Source organism: Pongo pygmaeus, chromosome 4 (genome assembly GCF_028885625.2).
Source record: "Pongo pygmaeus isolate AG05252 chromosome 4, NHGRI_mPonPyg2-v2.0_pri, whole genome shotgun sequence".
Taxonomy (NCBI): Eukaryota; Metazoa; Chordata; class Mammalia; order Primates; family Hominidae; genus Pongo; species Pongo pygmaeus.
The window spans coordinates 75731584-75748420 of record NC_072377.2 but is presented as its reverse complement, the minus strand read 5'-3'; the positions used below and the strand labels follow the sequence as shown (position 1 = coordinate 75748420).

The window sequence follows — 16837 nt, the reverse complement described above, 5'->3', positions numbered from 1 at the left end:
TTGTAAGTTCATGTCTTCTATAAATAATTTAAGTATATCTTGGGCTAATGTATAAATTTGGTTTAGGAAATTCTAAGTTAATTCTAGATAAATTTTAGGTGTTTGTATAAAAGCAATGATTGTATTATTGGATTCTACAACTTTGAAAAATAATAATCCCACAAGGGATTATTGGCAACTCTCGATTAGCTAGAATATTTGATTAACCAAAACGTATTATCTATAGATATATTACCATTAATGTTGTTATTGTACATAAATTATTTCTTTCTGTTATTTTAGAATACTTGGTAAGGTTTGTTGTAAACACATAATACTACACCTAGGTTTTTTTTAACTTTTTTAAAATTATACTTTAAGTTCTGGAATACATGTGCAAAATGTGCAGGTTTGTTACATAGATATACACGTGCCATGGTGGTTTGCTGTACCCATCAGACACCTAGGTTTTAATGAGTGAATTAACACTTTTTTGCAAATATGATCAAATTAGGGATGGAACAAATTGAAGTTTTTACCTTAAAGGTTTTAAAAATCAACAGCCATTCAAAGATATATTACCACAAAAATCACTTTTCCTTCTGGGTAATCATGACTTTCTGATAATGATTACCTGCATGTAAATTGTACACTGTCAGTAATGATCTGATTCAAAAATTGCTTCCTTCCCAAGGGTGTTCATATCTGCATGTACTAACTTGTTAAATTATGGTGTGCTAATTGGTAGTTCACATGACAAGATATGCACTGTTGACCATGCTTATTAAAATTCAGGCCATCCGCAGTTAGCGATAACAAACAATGCTCCTGGGACTTTTAACACCTTCAACCTGCAGATAATCCCTAGAACTCTTGAGGTTCAATCTTCAGCCTCCTTCCAAAGATCAGTGAATAAGCAGCTAACCTGAAGCTCAATGCAACACCAGACACCAACATGGAAATTCTCATTTTCATGGGAAACATATGTAGCTATTTCCTATTTGGCACTGTGAAGATAAAACATCCATGAGCTGACTTTGGGGATAGTCTCTATGCAAGTGTTTGACGTTGTGCAAACATGATTAAATTTTGTCTTGTTTGGTTTGTCTGCAAGGTAAAGACAGGTGGGAAAAGCCAGGGCCAACAATTCCCAAACTGGGAAATCAGCCTGAGTGTCATAAAGCTGTGCATCTTTCCTAAAATTAAGAATCCTCATGGACGGGACAGGCAGTTTTTTCTAAATGAAATTCTTTCACTGATATTTTAAAGCCTGGATTAAAAGCCATTGTAAGCTGAATGAAGTAAGACAACCTCCCATCTACATACGAGTGATGAGGCAATTTAGTAAAAATTCATAGAATAATGGAATAAAAAAACTGGAAGGGACTCAGCAATCATTTAATCCATCCTTTCCCAAATTGTGTTCTACAGGAATCTAGATCCATGGGAGAGAGTGGTGATAGAAGTGACTAGTCAAATAGGCTAAGGAAATGTATGGTTAGACTAAATTGAACAAGTTTATCCACATATAATTTATTCCTCCTCAAAAAATTAGATTGAGTATGTCACAGTTTTCAAACTTATGTCACCATGAAATTCTTTTCCACTGACTATTAATGTTTTGCAGAACTAATGGCTGGCAGAACAAAGTTAAGAGGACCTGATCTAGCCTAATCCCTTTATTTTACAGAAAAGGAAAGGACTGACAGCGACTCTTCAGGGAGCACCATGGGCAACAATGGTCTCAGGTGTGGCCCAGAGCTGCTGCACCAGATCAGGCTACCTGGTTTCTCTGGAGGGGGAAGCGTCCTGGAAAGCAGCTTGCAATTGGTGTCCCCTCCCTGCTTCCCTCAGCATAGGGACAGCTGAATCAGACACTCTCCAAAGTGCCCATTCTAGCCTCAGGGCAGTGAAACAATTACTTCACATTTATTTCCTTAAAACATTTCACTTTCACAATCTCTTCCCTAGTGTCTTCAGAGTCCACCAATGGACAATTTTCCAGCAGTCAAAGATAAAGACAATCTTGAAATTAAGCTTATACATCCAGGTCAGGAGTTTTGTTCTCACATGATTTCAGAAGGGTGAACTCTTAAATTATCAATTCTAACCCTTCATCATTGAATTAATGGGCTTAATCTAAAATGTAGCTCCAAACTAGGAAATATTTTAATTCAGGATGGATTCAAAATTCCCTGGTCACAAAGATAATTCGGTGCATTAAGATCTGTTGCATATATGCCCCAATTTGCATGGATAATATTATTTTAATGCGCTTTTTATGCACATAGATTTTTTTAAAATAGCCTGAACAAATAGAATTTACAGAAGGACCTCCTTGCAAAATTCTCATTTAGCACTTATTATAGACTGGCTTGTTTCATTAGTTATCTTATTTCCATACTCAATTGTAAACAACTGAAGACAGGATTTACTTACAAGTCTTCTTATGGCCTGCAGAGCTAGGAACTGAACTGTGCCTTGCTGCAGGAACATAAATATTTAATGACAGATTGGCTGATAACAGGACACCTTCTAAAAGGAGATACCATATAAAATGAAAGGATTGTCTCCTTTACAATAGATGTGAACAGGATAAGGTATTCTCTCTCTCTTTCTCTCATGTATGCAAACACACACACACAAACACATACGCACATTATACTAAACTAACCACAAGGCACTTGAACATCTTGTGGGGCTGCTGGAACTTCACACCAAATACCACTTTCGAATGAATTGCACCGCCAAAAACTCCTAGTATTTGAGCTGAGAAACTATCTGGAATTCTAGATAAAAGAGCGGTTGCTACATCATCCCTAAACAGGCATCGAGCTCCATTAAAAAGGGGAAGAATTCTCTTAGGCAGTTTTCACATCTTTCACAAATCAAAACTTCCAACTGACAGGTTTTTAAAAGGCACAAGAGACAACTGCTCAAAATGGCTCTGCACTAAGAAAGCACTGTTTGCCTGGGTTCCAGAACTTATTTCATCTTTAATTTTATTGCAATAAGGATAACTTCTCCAAATGTGACATTCCCATTGATGGATATACTTCAGGATCCAAAAAGCCACACCTATGTAGAGCAGTGTTCCTGGGGCCAGGTGCACTAAAAACATGTTGCTCCCTCAGGGGAATAGCTGTTCCTTCCTCCCACTATCCACGTGAGAAGCCAACAAGAAATCTGAATTTGAGCCACAGTGCTCAACAGTGGTGTGTTTACTCACAGCTCCCATTGAAAACCTGTTTTATTGAGAAAGAAATGGCCAGATTAACGGCAAAGTGCGTGTTTAGAGGACTTTCCTCTATGGCAACAAAGACAGTCCTCAGGATGTTCATATTTCGTCTTAACCCCTCAGGAATGCAAGGCAGCAATTTTGAGAGGCAACCTCAGCTTGAGTGTTTCAAATGAGGTGCGGTACAACTGCAGAGAGGAGCCACATTCAATAAAACACTACCCTAGCTTTTCAATGTTCATTCCTAATTACATACTTTTATTTTTAAATCACATGTAGACGCTCTTGTTGCATTTTCTATAAGCATCAATTTCACCAGTCCTGAGTATAGGCAATCCTTTAACCTAGAAGAGTTTATTAAAATAACATTATTATTGTCTTGTATTTATGTTAATTTCTCCAGTCCCTGTGGTGCACCAAGTGCGCTTCTCCAGAGTACCTCTTACTTTCTCACGTTTCTCTCAGACTAAGGAAATCTGACTTCACATGCAATAGAAATTACCCTTAGATCACAGCCAAGAAAACAAAAGGGGTAAGCCCTGGAGTATGATGTTTGGGGATACTTGATCGTTGCCTAGGTAGCATTTAATTAGTCCTGGGCTGCAGCTGGGAGTGGGGTGCTGGTACCTGGGTAACCTTTGTCATTGTGACTAAACCCATGGTTGAACAATCAAAATGCGATGCTTATTATACTCTCCATTCTCACCCCTTTCTTCTTTAGGAATTAGACACACACTCTCTCTCTTTCTCTCTCTCTCTCTGTCTCTCTCTCTGACACATATACACAGTTTGCAAATTAAGAGAACTCTCATGCTGGGCAGGGTGACTCACACCTGTAATCTCAACAGTTTGGGAAGCGGGGGCAGGAGGATCGCTTGAGGCCGGGGGTTCAAGACCAGACTGGGCAACAGAGTGAGACTCCTTCTCTACAAAATAATTTAAAAACTAGCTGGGCATAGGCCGGGCGCGATGGCTCATGCCTGTAATTCCAGCACTTTGGGAGGCCGAGGCAGGCAGATCACGAGGTCAGGAGATCAAGACCATCCTGGCTAACACAGTGAAACCCTGTCTGTACTAAAAATACAAAAAATTAGCCGGGTGTGGTAGTGGGCACCTGTAGTCCCAGCTACTCGGGAGGCTGAGGCAAGAGAATGGCGTGAACCTGGGAGGCGGAGCTTGCAGTGAGCCGAGATCGCGCCACTGCACTCCAGCCTGGGCGACAGAGCGAGACTTCGCCTCAAAAAAAAAAAAAAAAATAGCTGGGCATAGTGGCAGGCTTGTAGTCCCAGCTACTTCAGAGGCTGAGACGAGAGGGTAGCTTCATCCCAGGAGGCAGAGGCTGCAGTGAAGCTGTAATTGCACCACTGCACTTCAGCCTGGGTGACAGAGGGGAGACCCTGTCTCAAAAACAAAAAGAGATTAAAAAAAAATAAAAAGAAACTCTCTTTCTTTGTTGAGCAACACAATGAATTTCAAAGCTGTGAAAGACTTATTTTCCCAACAAAATTATAAACAGTGGGAAATACTTCATTCTTCCAAATATTCCCTTACAGTTGCTTTCTTATTAATAAGCACTCAAAAACATTACTTGGCACTTTTAAAGTGATCTATTAGTTTATGCTTTATTCTTCATCTTCCACCATTATTTCTAGTACGCTACCATAGGTGCTGAACAAACTGCCCCAGAGGAAGACCAAAAAGCAGGCAGAAAAAGCAAAGGGACTGTGCTTGCTTGATGGTTTGCTGTTGTTGCATACTTAAAAAAAAAACCTTTAAAAAAAAAACTCTACTAACAAAAATCATGAGCTCTCTTTGGTCTCTGGAGATGAAGACAAAAGCAGTGACACTCAGCATGAGGTGCTGTCCTTGGTTAGCAGCTGTCGTGGAACGCACTTAGTTGGGTTTAATGGAGGGGTTATTGACATCTCCTAAAATGGCTCCTGGGCCCAGGCAGCCAATTTTCTGCTACCTTCCTGTCTATGCCTGTCTATGCTGAGTGGTTCCACAGTGCCCATCAGGAACTGCGTGACAGCCATTACAGTCAGCAGGGTAAAACATCCTTTCCACTCTTAAAAAAAAAAAGTGAGATGAATAGGTATGTCTAGGGTGGTCTGAACGAGCCATTATTAACTACCCTGAGGAATGAGGAAGCCTGAACATGGCAGTGAAACGCCATTTTATTCCTTTCTGCTGGCCACACCTGCACCAAGGGAAAAAAATTCACCTCGTATGTGAGGATCTGGATATAAAGAATCCTGAAATTTGAAAGTTGACCAAGATGTAAAGCTCACAGGAATGATGCCTTATGCTGCGTACACTATAAAATTCTAATCTCCTTGGAAGGTCTGGCTCTTTCACCGCTACAAAAGGATGCAGGTGGGGGTAACTGGGCAGTCTGCTGCTCGGGGGGCAAAGTCTCAATGGGAGCACTGGGGTGAGAGCGGACAGCATGAGGAACTGTTGATCACTCTGTCCCCTACAACTGGGCCAGGAGGGCTCAGGGCATGGGGCAAGTGGGAGAAAGGCTAGGGATTTGCATTAAAATGGGACTCTCCTTCCCAGGCAGGCAGCAATGACCTCAAGGAATATTAAACAGAGATCTGGTTACCTTAACGAAAATAATGCTCTCTATTTGTCATTTTCTTCTAACACACCACGATTCCTCCTATAACCTTGTATGATGATGCAATGAGGAAAGATGAGCAGAGCCTCATGGGCATGGGGACAAGTACCTAGACCTGTGCGTGTGCGCAAACAACACAGAAAACATGAGGATAAAGAATCGGCTGTCCCTCTGAAATTGCAGGTTCCCTGAGGGTGAGTCAGCCCCTTGAATGCCGCTAGAACATATATTTGTGTGCCTTATTGTTTAAAGGTTGGAGCAGGGCTGAAAACACTTTCATTACTCCCTGTCATAGAGCAGTTGATGTATTCTAGGCACATAAAATTAAGCTATAATTCTATACACGACAGACTAAACACACAAGTCTAGACAGAGAAAGATGGCTTAAAATATTCTTAGACCTTTTCTAAGAGTATTTTCTCATTTTCTTATCACTCAACTGGTAAATATTAGTTGTAACCCGTGCCTCATTAATGTCAAAAGGAGAAAATTCGCATGACTGAAATTCAAAAGGCTGATTCTAATTCTCCATCAAAAACCAATCTCCAGGCAAGATATTTTTAGCAATCACTCAGCACAAATCTAAAGATGCTCAGCTGTGGTTTGTTTATCTTCTAGGAAAAAGGCATCAGTTCTTAAAACAAAACTGCCCATATACACCATCCATCACATTTTATGATGATTTTTGTGAATGTAATCTAGATGTTATAAAACTAGTGACAAAATGTAAATACATCAAGGTCTTATTGTGTATTCAGCTAAGAAAATAAACCACAAGAAATCTGTTTCTTAAACCTGACAACGTCTATAGTCACCTGTTGATTGGTGAGAGCAGAAGAGAAAAGTGAGTGTAGAACGGTGTGGAGGGAGTGACCATGGATGGGTTATCATAGCAAGGAGGCAGGCCAGCCCTCAGACTGTGCACACGTTCCCTGACAGCCCTTGCGTGGGCACCCACAGGACCATTTTGCAAATGGTCTCCAACCCCCTCTCAGGCTCTGCTTTACCAGCCAGCACTTTAAAGCATTGCCGGCTTTTTGCTCTCAAGCCCAAAGGACCTTAGAAGCTCAGCCATAGAATGTTGTCACCCCTTACACACAATAGCAGCTCTGTGCCTTCTGAGAACGCTGAAAGCAGTCATTTCTCTGAGAAACATCTTTAATACAAATTTAAAATTACTACAAAAAGGAAACCAGCCAAATATCAATACCCGGTATTTCCCACAGATAATAACAACCACCAAATATACAAGTCAAATAGATACTCCACAAGGGAGACAGCACTCATTCACATTTGTTTCCATGTGACAAGCCCTGTCTTAAGAGCTTTACACACTTTAATTCATTTGATCTGCATCGAAACTATGAGGTGGGGCCAGGCGCAGTGGCTCACACCTGTAATCCCAGTGCTTTGGGAGGCTGAGGTGGGCGGATGATGAGGTCAGGAGATCGAGACCATCCTGGCTAATGCGGTAAAACCCTGTCTCTACTAAAAATACAAAAAAATTAACTAGGCGTGGTGGTAGGTGCCTGTAGTCCCAGCTACTCGGGAGGCTGAGGCAGGAGAATGGTGTGAACCCGGGAGGCGGAGCTTGCTGTGAGCCGAGATTGCGCCACTGCACTCCAGCCTGGGCAACAGAGCAAGACTCCATCTCAAAAAACAAACAAAAAAAGAAACTGTGAGGTGGAAGTGATCATCCTTGTTTACAAACAAGAAGACTGAAAACGGTTAGGTAACTTGTCCAAGATGACACAGCAAATAAACCGTGGGGTTATTATCAAACAAGGAAGTTTGACTCCAGAATCTGCACTCTTCATCATTATGCTAGGCTGCTGATGAGGAGTCAGATGATCAAAATTTTTAAATTATTTTAATAGGCAGATAAAAGTGGCAAAATGATGGGAAAAAATAAAAATTGAAACTGATTTTTCAGTCTGACATCACTTGTCCTGGGAATAGTTTTTATTTGTTTGCTTGTTTCGAAATGGTGTCTGTCTACCACAGATAATTATGGGGCACTTCCTACAATCCCTGGGAGATATCCTTCTTTACTACTATACATAGACAGTCCTAAAGTTAAATTTGGGAAAGAAGCAAATGGCAACGGAAAATGGAATAAACCCTGTACAGCATGGTAAGCCTAGCTTTGCTTTTGTGGTCAGACTTAACCAAGATGATTCTCATCCAACATGATTAGAGTACAAAAAACATATGATATAATAGGTAAATAAAAATTTTATGACAGTATTTAAAATCATAACTATAAAGAAATATAAGACTGTTATTCTGGCCGGGCACAGTGGCTCACACCTATAATCCCAGAACTTTGAGGCCAAGGCAGACAGATTGCTTGAGCTCAGGAGTACGAGATCAGCCTGGGCAACATGGGGAAATCCAATCTCTACAAAACATACAAAAAATTACCTGGGTGTGATGGTGCACACCTATGGTCCCAGCTACTCAGGAGGCTGAGGTGGGGGGATCACTTGAGCCCAGGAGGTTGAGGTTGCAGTGAGCCAAGATTGCACCACTGCACTCCAGCCTGGGCGATGATATAGCTAAGACTGTTTCAAAACAACAACAACAACAAAAGACTGTTGCTCTATTTTGAAAAGACTCAACTACTGAACTTTCTTTTGAGTAAAAGATTAGAGAGTGTTCATAAAAGAACACCTAACCTTTTCTTTCAAGATGACTGTTCTCACTTGAGCCAGCTTAGATGTGGCCAGGAATGGCTTTACATCAAGGCAAATCAGTAGAGACCCGCCCTGGGCACACAGCAAATGTTTGTTGAGTGATCTTTTGGCAAGGCAATGCTGCAATAGTAAGGCAAAGTAATAGTAAGATAAACCCAGATGACTGACCACTTCAAGAATTACAGTATGCCAGAGTTGGACAGGGCTTAAAGATCACAGGACTAACATTCTGGGGAACTGAGGCACCCACCACCCACCTTGTGTAGAGAAAGCACTCATATTCCAGATTCCTGCTCAAAGGATATTATTCAAGATGACTAAGTCTTTCAGAGTGGTCTTGAATGAGACCTACAATCCTGAAGAAATAGTCAAATCAAATCTCAAAACCATATTTAAAAACTAGTATAAGGGGTAAACTAGTACAAAGGAATCAATCTTGTGCCATTTGCACAATCTGTTAGCTGCAATTTGAGGCTGTCTTCAGTCTTTACAAGTGATCTCTAATTATTAAAAAACAACAAAAGCTATCATAGCCAACAGGAATGTAAGACAGATATATGGGTGACCTGAGCCTTAATTTACTTACATCATAGAAGGCAATAAATATTTTACTATAACTCTGCTGGCCTTAAAACAAAACAAAACAAAACAAAACTGTGGCTGGGCATGGTGGCTCATGCCTATAATCCTAGCACTTTGGGAGGCTAAGGCAGGTGGATTGCTGGAGCCCAGGAGTTTAAGACCAGCCTCGGCAACATAGTGAGACCCTGTCTCTATGTTTTTTTAAACCCAAACCCCCCAAAAATCTATTTGAAGCCTGGATTTGATGCAGGGGGCTAGATTTTATGTTGGTCTGTATATGATTGTTAAATGCCTTCTCCTCTCACAAGAATATAAGTGTAATAAAGGTAATGACTGTATTTGTTTTGTTCTTCACAGTGTCCTCACTCCCCAAGCACCCTATAATGCCTAGTATATTGTAGGTGCTATTTAACAATGTTTTACCTGGCTGAAAAATGGCTCTATTTTTTTTAGGGGATCCATCCTTCATCTTGCTCCTTGGCTCTAAGTTAATCTAAGATTCTTGAAATTAGGCAGGTGTAGTGGCATGTACCTGTAATCCCAGCTACTTGGAAGGCTGAGGTGGGAGGGTAATTTGAGCCCAGGAATTTGACAGCAGCCTGGGCAACATAGTGAGACGCTGTCTCAAAAAACAATGAAAGATTCTTGAAACTCTAAAGGAAAATGTTCAGCTAATTCCATTTCAGGGTAACTGAAGTACATGAGTTAGCTTTTACATTATTTCAAGTGAGAGAGGAAGAGACCACTAGACTTGGACCCACTTAAAAACAGACTTCAAATTTTCCCATAAAACCCTTCCAGTTTGTTCGGGAAAAGCTAAAGGCTTCCCTGGGCCCAATCCAGTGATCATCCTGTGATCTCCATGTCTTCTTATCCTCTAACATCTCTTCTCTTTAAAACACACTTATATGAAACTGAATCTGACATGTGCTTTTATCACCTTACAGTCCTGGTTGGAAACCTTCATGCTCCCCACACAGGAGCATGACTATAATGGCTCTATTCTAGATGCTTAATTCCCAGAGGGAAGCCTTGGCCTGTAAAGTGTACTCATAGGCTTGAGAGGGAAAGTCGTAATATCAGTCCTTTCTAGCGTTGGCAAGAATAGTAAAGATGCTGTGTGTCCAAACGCCAATCTCCAAACACAGCCTCTAGCATAACACTATACAATTAGGTAGGTAACCAATCCTTACTGAAGGTGATAGCAAGAGAAAGGAGAGGAGAATGGGGTACATTAGGCTAAAGTGACAGTTTGGGGGAACTTGATCTTCCTACTCCACAAGAGCAATACTAGGTCTTGGGTCTAGAAATGGTTAATTCTTCAGCAACGCTTGCAGCCTTTCATTATGCAATACGCAGTTGTCACTCTATAAAGTCAATCCAAATATGAATGAACACAATGAGAACCACATGACTTGTACACACAAAAAAAGTAGTCTTACAAACAATCATAGTAAAAAAGCCAGAACAACCTACAGAGAAAAAATAAAAGCTTGTAGTTTTTACATTTTGAAATAATCATACTTTTTGGAAAACAGCACTTCCCTCATTTTTTTGTGAGATGGTTTTAAAAGATATGGAGATATTGCAAGACAAAAATACAATAAAATAACAACAAGAGAAACAACCTTATACTGTACCTTTCCTTCAGCAAATCATATGCTGTCTGACAGTCTCTGGATTCCTTTTTTCTCAAAGCAAAGTTACTTAAAAACTGATTTTTCATGTGGCTTTGCAGCAAGTTTAACTTTCAGTAAACCATTTCTTGCTAAGCTTTTCTTAGCACATTTACTCAATTCCATACTTGAAAGCTACAATGCATTTCAATAACTGAAATGTATGGGATTTTATTCTAATATTAAACTCAAAAGGAAGAACTGAGACAGTCCTATGGGCATATTACTGCAGCCAAATGTGATTCATGAAGGCACTGATATTCTATAAAAGTGATTTCAAATATCAACGTATATACAAGACTAATGGAATATGACCTAACCAGTCAAAATAGGCTGAATCTCATTCCTGATGTTATATCAATGCCAATAAAATCAGGAATCATATAACAAAAGCCTATGGACAGAAAATAGCTTTCTCTTATGTAAAATTCAAGTGATGGTCAAGAAATAAGATGTAATACAGTGTTTCTGATGGGTCAATGGCAAAGGTCTGGAGAAATATATTCCAGGTTTGGAGTCTTTATGGACCAGAAACTGTCTCATAATTCCTAAATGTGACCAAATGGGAGGAATATAGGTTATTGCTCACAAGAAGAAGACGAGATGGGTCAGCATGAATACATCTCCAGCACCAGAGGCATGAGTCAGAGCATAGCCTCAGGGAGGTGGCTGGTTAGTGGGAACATCTTCACATATGACAAATTTTTGCTTCCTTACCTTTAATTATTCTTTGGTATTCTTTTTCATCTCTGAAAAAAAGGCTATTTTAACAGCAGTTTGTAATATCAGATTCTTTTACCCACACTAAGAAAGATAAGTGGTAATGCAATGGCAGGTGATAATGCAATTATGAAATGATGATATATATTTCATTTTGAAATGTAGTATATGTTTCCTTTTTCTTTTGCAGGAAGACAGTTCTGGGATCCTAGGAGCATCCAATTTGTATTCATAATTTCATTTGAGTAAGATTAACATTTAAATAGTTTGTAGTCCCTTGAGCTCAGAGTACAGTGAGATACACATATACACACTCTACTATCTCTCTCTCTCTCTTTCTCTCTCTCTCTTTCTCAAGCCCTGGATATCAATTCAAAATTTGTGTGATCATTGATGTGTGTATATATATATATATATATACACACATACACAACCCTAGAACTTAAAAACTCATTAAGAATCCACAAAATAGATAACCCACACAGTGATAACCTAGAGTGACTTCCTAAACTGTGGCTAACCTAGTTGACAATAACAAATACAAAGTATCCTTTTAGCAATAAGACAGTCTTTTTGCTGCCCCAGACAAAGCTTTCTAGCTTGCTCCTTGTCCTTTGGAATTCTAGGCTGACCAACACTGAGCGGAATCCTCACCTGGGACTTCAGGAGAGAATCTTGCAGAGTGTCGAGACACAAAAAGTTTGAGTTCTTGGTCCAAGTTGCATTCAATCAGGTTTGTGTCCCATGATCGGATTCCTAGGGAGGGAAAGAAAGAGAGTTGAGAGACTTCCAGTTAGTCATTTCAGAGTGGTTTGGACAACATCACTGTAACATTTCTCAGGCTTTCAGGGAGGATGTGGGAACTCCTTTTCTGAAGAGCTTGGTGGCTTAGCAGTAGAGGCCCACAAAATGGGAGGGCCAGGGAGGTCTCTCCACCAGGCCACAAGGGAGGGATAATTAGCAGTGTGGACTGAACTTCTGCCCCTCATAAAATGTAAATGCACCTCTTCTGGAAGAGTCAAAGAAAACAGTTATTAGGAAAATGACAGGCTGTACTCCAGGGAGGGACTAGAAAGGGCAGGAAGATGGTTAGTTCTTAAGAAGCTAAGAGGCCAACAGACAAACTCTAGCTTGTAGACAGACTAACTCCACTTTTAGGTGGCAAGAAAATGTAGAATAAAGGCAAAGAAAATACATGGGGGCTGCCATTCAAGCATGGGCCTTTGTTTCTAAAATGATGTTCTGGTAGTATACATGTGTAATTTCTTTCCTTTACTCATCCTGTTTTCGACTTTGGTTTATCAAGCCCTGGATATCAATCCAAGATTTATGTGATCTTTGATAAACACAGTGGATCCACTCAATCTTCAAGACTTGGCCTGTCTGTCCTTCCAGGCATTTTTCTGTTACCTGAGTAGCCTGGCAGGCAGCTCTTTTATTCACAATTGTTCATTGTATTCAATTTTCTTATCCAGAGGCAAAGAAAAATGGCAACTTTTTATACTTTATAAAACATTTATGGAGTTGGGGGCATGAATCAGCTATTCCTACCAAAGTTCAGACTTCGTTTCCCTAGGCTGAAAGGAATATCCGGGGTGAGAGGAACAGGAGGGCAAGAGGCGGGATGAGGGCAGCTTCCTCTGCTCATACCCTACTCTCTAGCCTCTTCCTTCCTCCTCCGCCTGTCCTCTTTCTCCTGCCCTCCCAAAGGGGATGATCCAGAGGGAACCCCAGAGAGCATCACAGAAGGGAAGTCTGGAGAGTAAGCCAGGGAAAGTTGGGGAACCCCAGAACTCTGGTGTGTGTGTGTGTGTGTGTGTGTGTGTGTGTTACATGTTTACATATTGTATATTACATTTTTCCTAATAGGTTGCTCATGGTGGAGCCAGTGTGTGGTATCCATCATTGTACCTTTGTACAGAGCATTCTCAATTGCCAGGAACAAATCTCTAGAACAACAGACATTTATTGTATACCTCCTAAAGGTAAGGGCTTGAACCTCTAGGTATAACACAGCAGGTGAACTACCTCTAAATTAACACCCCGTCATGTAATCATTTTTGTCGGACATTAGTCATGTATACAGACTTGGGGGAATAAATAGCAGTGTGTTACTTAAATACACACTGGATCCTTAAGGCATATTTGTATTTACCCTTGGTTATATTGTATTCAGTCTTCCTATCCTGTAAAGAATCAAGGTGAATTATACATAGACATTACAAAAAAAAAAAAAAAAAGATTCTGGAAACTCAGTTCACTGCACATCCAAAATATGTTTAGATTACACACCACAGACCTTTTCAACCAGGAGGAATATTTTCAAATAGATGTGTGTCCACTAAATAGAGGCAGAAATTTCTCATATGATCAATGGGAAGAATTCAGGTGTGGAAGAGTTAACATGCTTAAGGAAAGGTTAAATTATAAGGGAGAATTTTATGGCTCTCCCTGGAAACATTAATAGCCTCAGTTTGCATTTGTGCTAATGGAGTATTTAAATTTTAACAAGAAAGGCATGTTGAGATTTCGCAGATCTTTTTAGTGCAGAAATGATAAATGGGTTCTTTTTGTTTCACAGAGAGCATGACAGGTTGAGAGGTCTGAATTCATTAGAATATTTTACTTCAACGTATACACTATATACTAGTCTAGTGCAAAAAAAAATCGAGTTCCTGTCTGAGCTGCTTAATTGGTACTGTTGACTGAATTCTCCGTGTTCCGGGTCTGAGCTCCACTTTGTCTTCTACCCTGTCAAGCTGGGTCAATAAGTTAATAATGAGACATATGCATTTAAATTAAATTCATACAATTTTTCTGTCTTTGTTCTAAGTAATGTCTAAATTGGTACATTATTTGAATGACTTCATCCAGGGTTATCTGCAGACTTGCTCTTACATTGTTACTTGCCATTTTCCTTCGGCTTCAGTTAACTTGTCATGGCACGCACAATTAAATCTTTGCTTTATATTTTCATACATATTTTATTTTTGACATATTTGTAATTTAGCAATAGGAAAAGTACTAAATGATAAATCCACTTAGTAATTTCTAAATTATACTAGTAAATGGCTGATAAGAATATTTCTCATTTTTACACTCCCAATGAAACTAAAAATGTAGGGTTCTTTTTTCAAGAGAGCAATTTCCACCCAAATTGTTTCTTAGCAATGCACAACCACTACTACCACTTATAAAATAAAGGTTATGTTGGATTTGCCAGTTATTTTAGTTGGAAAGGAAAATTTTGGAATCAGGCCACTTTCCATGCCAATTTTAGAAATAAAATAATTTGTAATTACTTTGTATCTCCTGCTGGATAATACTGGTAAAGGCAAAGAGTAGTTGTCAATGAAGGTTCATATTGCATTTAGTAGGTTTATGTAGTTCCCCTTTGTGCCTAACAAGGAGCCAACAGCGAGCCCTCTAAAGTTCACAGGACAGAAAAATATCTCTTTGGCCCTTCCCATATTCTCCCCTCTCTGAATCTGGCTGGAGGGCATCCTGGGGTGTTGGTGAAGAGGTTCTAAAGAGGCTTTCAGAAGCAAGTCATCCTGGTCTCTGTTGAGGAGCAAGGAAGCCCTCTTCCTGATTTTCACCCCAATATGCCCCAAGTCAAGCTCTTCCTGGAGGCTTTGTTTCCCCAGCATTCTAAGACTGTACCCCTTCTGGGCTTACCCAGTTGGGGGCAGAATAACTCCAGGCAGTTGGAGGCAGTGAACCCCATTCTTTCAATGTCTGGAGCCAAAAGGCATCCGTCATCTCTGAGAACAATCTGGGCCTGCTCTGTGTCTATTGCCCAGCCCTGAAAGTGAGCTCCTTGGGACCAGGGAGCGACAAAAGATCTTTCCTTCTCAGTTCTCTGACCCCAGGGAGGCTAACATGCACATGATATACACAGATGAGAAAAGGAGAAAAGAATAAGTTACGGGGCAGGGAGGCAGGGAGGGGTCATCAAAGAACAAGTCAGGGTGAAAAATGAGGAAGAGTCAGGTACCCTTGGTGTATATAGGCTAGATTGTTCCAAGTTTTCCAATCATGTAAGCATTTTGCAGGGTTGTTTAATGAAACCAACAATTTAAAAAAGCACCTCCCATTTAAAAGCTAAAATTCATATTTCTAAAGGTGACAGTGGATTGAAGAAAGCAAAATGAAATTACCATGCATTGCATGTTGATGGCACATGGGTTCTATCTGACAGTTATTTGGGCCTTTGGCAAGTTGATTTTCCTTTATGGGCTTTAGTTGCTCCCTCTGAAAAACAGGCTTTTGGATATTTTTTCCAAGTACCTAAATGATTAACCTATAATCATAAGATTACATTTGTAAAACTATGCTAATAAGTGGTCTAAAATCAGATTGAAATCATAAACTACATAAATAAACTAAAGGAAATGCTACGTTTAGGAATACTTTATTTCTCAGAGGAAAAAATTCTTATTTTTTCCCTTGAACTCATCTTTAATTTGCTTTTTTTCTTTTTTTAAAGCCAGCAACTTGATGTTCATAACATATATATGTAATGAAGATAATATCTTACATACAGAGCTCATAGTTTCAAAGCATTGATAATAAATAATTTAGGTCTGAGATAACATCTTACAATAGAAGCAAATGAGAAGTGACTTATAATTATTTGCTTGTCTAAAAAGTTATAACTTATTTTTTTAAAGTAAGCCCTTAGAGAAGGTGAACAATTTAATGACCTTAAATTTGGAGACTGGCTTGTGTTTCAGCATGGATCACAGAGCTGTCGTAGATAATACCAATTAAGCAGTATAAGCAGAAATCCATCTGTCGTTGACTTTGAAAAGTATAAAGGCAAATATAGTAAATTTAAGACTCTCTAACATTTAATTCTCACCACATGTGGTATTGGTTTCTTATTTCCCCTGTTAAAATAAAAGGAAAACTAAACCCCAAATCTTTCCTGGGTTTTAAATTCTCTTACCATCTTAGACTGAAGGACATTCAGTTAAGTGACATCAGAATGTTACAATGTAATCAGCTAAACTTTTATCTAAAAATGCAGAGCAGTAGACGTTACATTCATCTATCTTTTCACCAACAAATCTTGCTGATTCCTAGTGTTAACTAAAGGAAAAGTTATAATCTAACGGTAATTGAAAACATCAAACAGACACTTAGTATTCTTTATATGTTTTAGTTCCTTAAAAAAAAATGAAACAATGAAAACTTTCACAAGGCTCTAGAATTCAGTTTGCAAGGCACTGATGTATGTCCTCTATGTATTAAAATAAAACCAAGAAGCAGGGTTTTGCTGAAAATGAGAACCACTAGCTAAATCCATGCTGGGGGCTAA

General features: G+C 39.5%; 1 protein-coding gene across 1 annotated transcript in view; it reads right to left on the bottom strand.

Moving 5' to 3' along the window:
* Positions 1-16837, bottom strand: part of MAP1B (microtubule associated protein 1B) — a 104022-nt gene that overhangs the window by 81393 nt on the left and 5792 nt on the right. The window contains exon 2 of the mRNA XM_054489901.2: positions 12169-12270. Within this exon, the coding sequence (XP_054345876.2) occupies positions 12169-12270 (102 nt within the window). The remainder of the gene's footprint in view (positions 1-12168; positions 12271-16837) is intronic.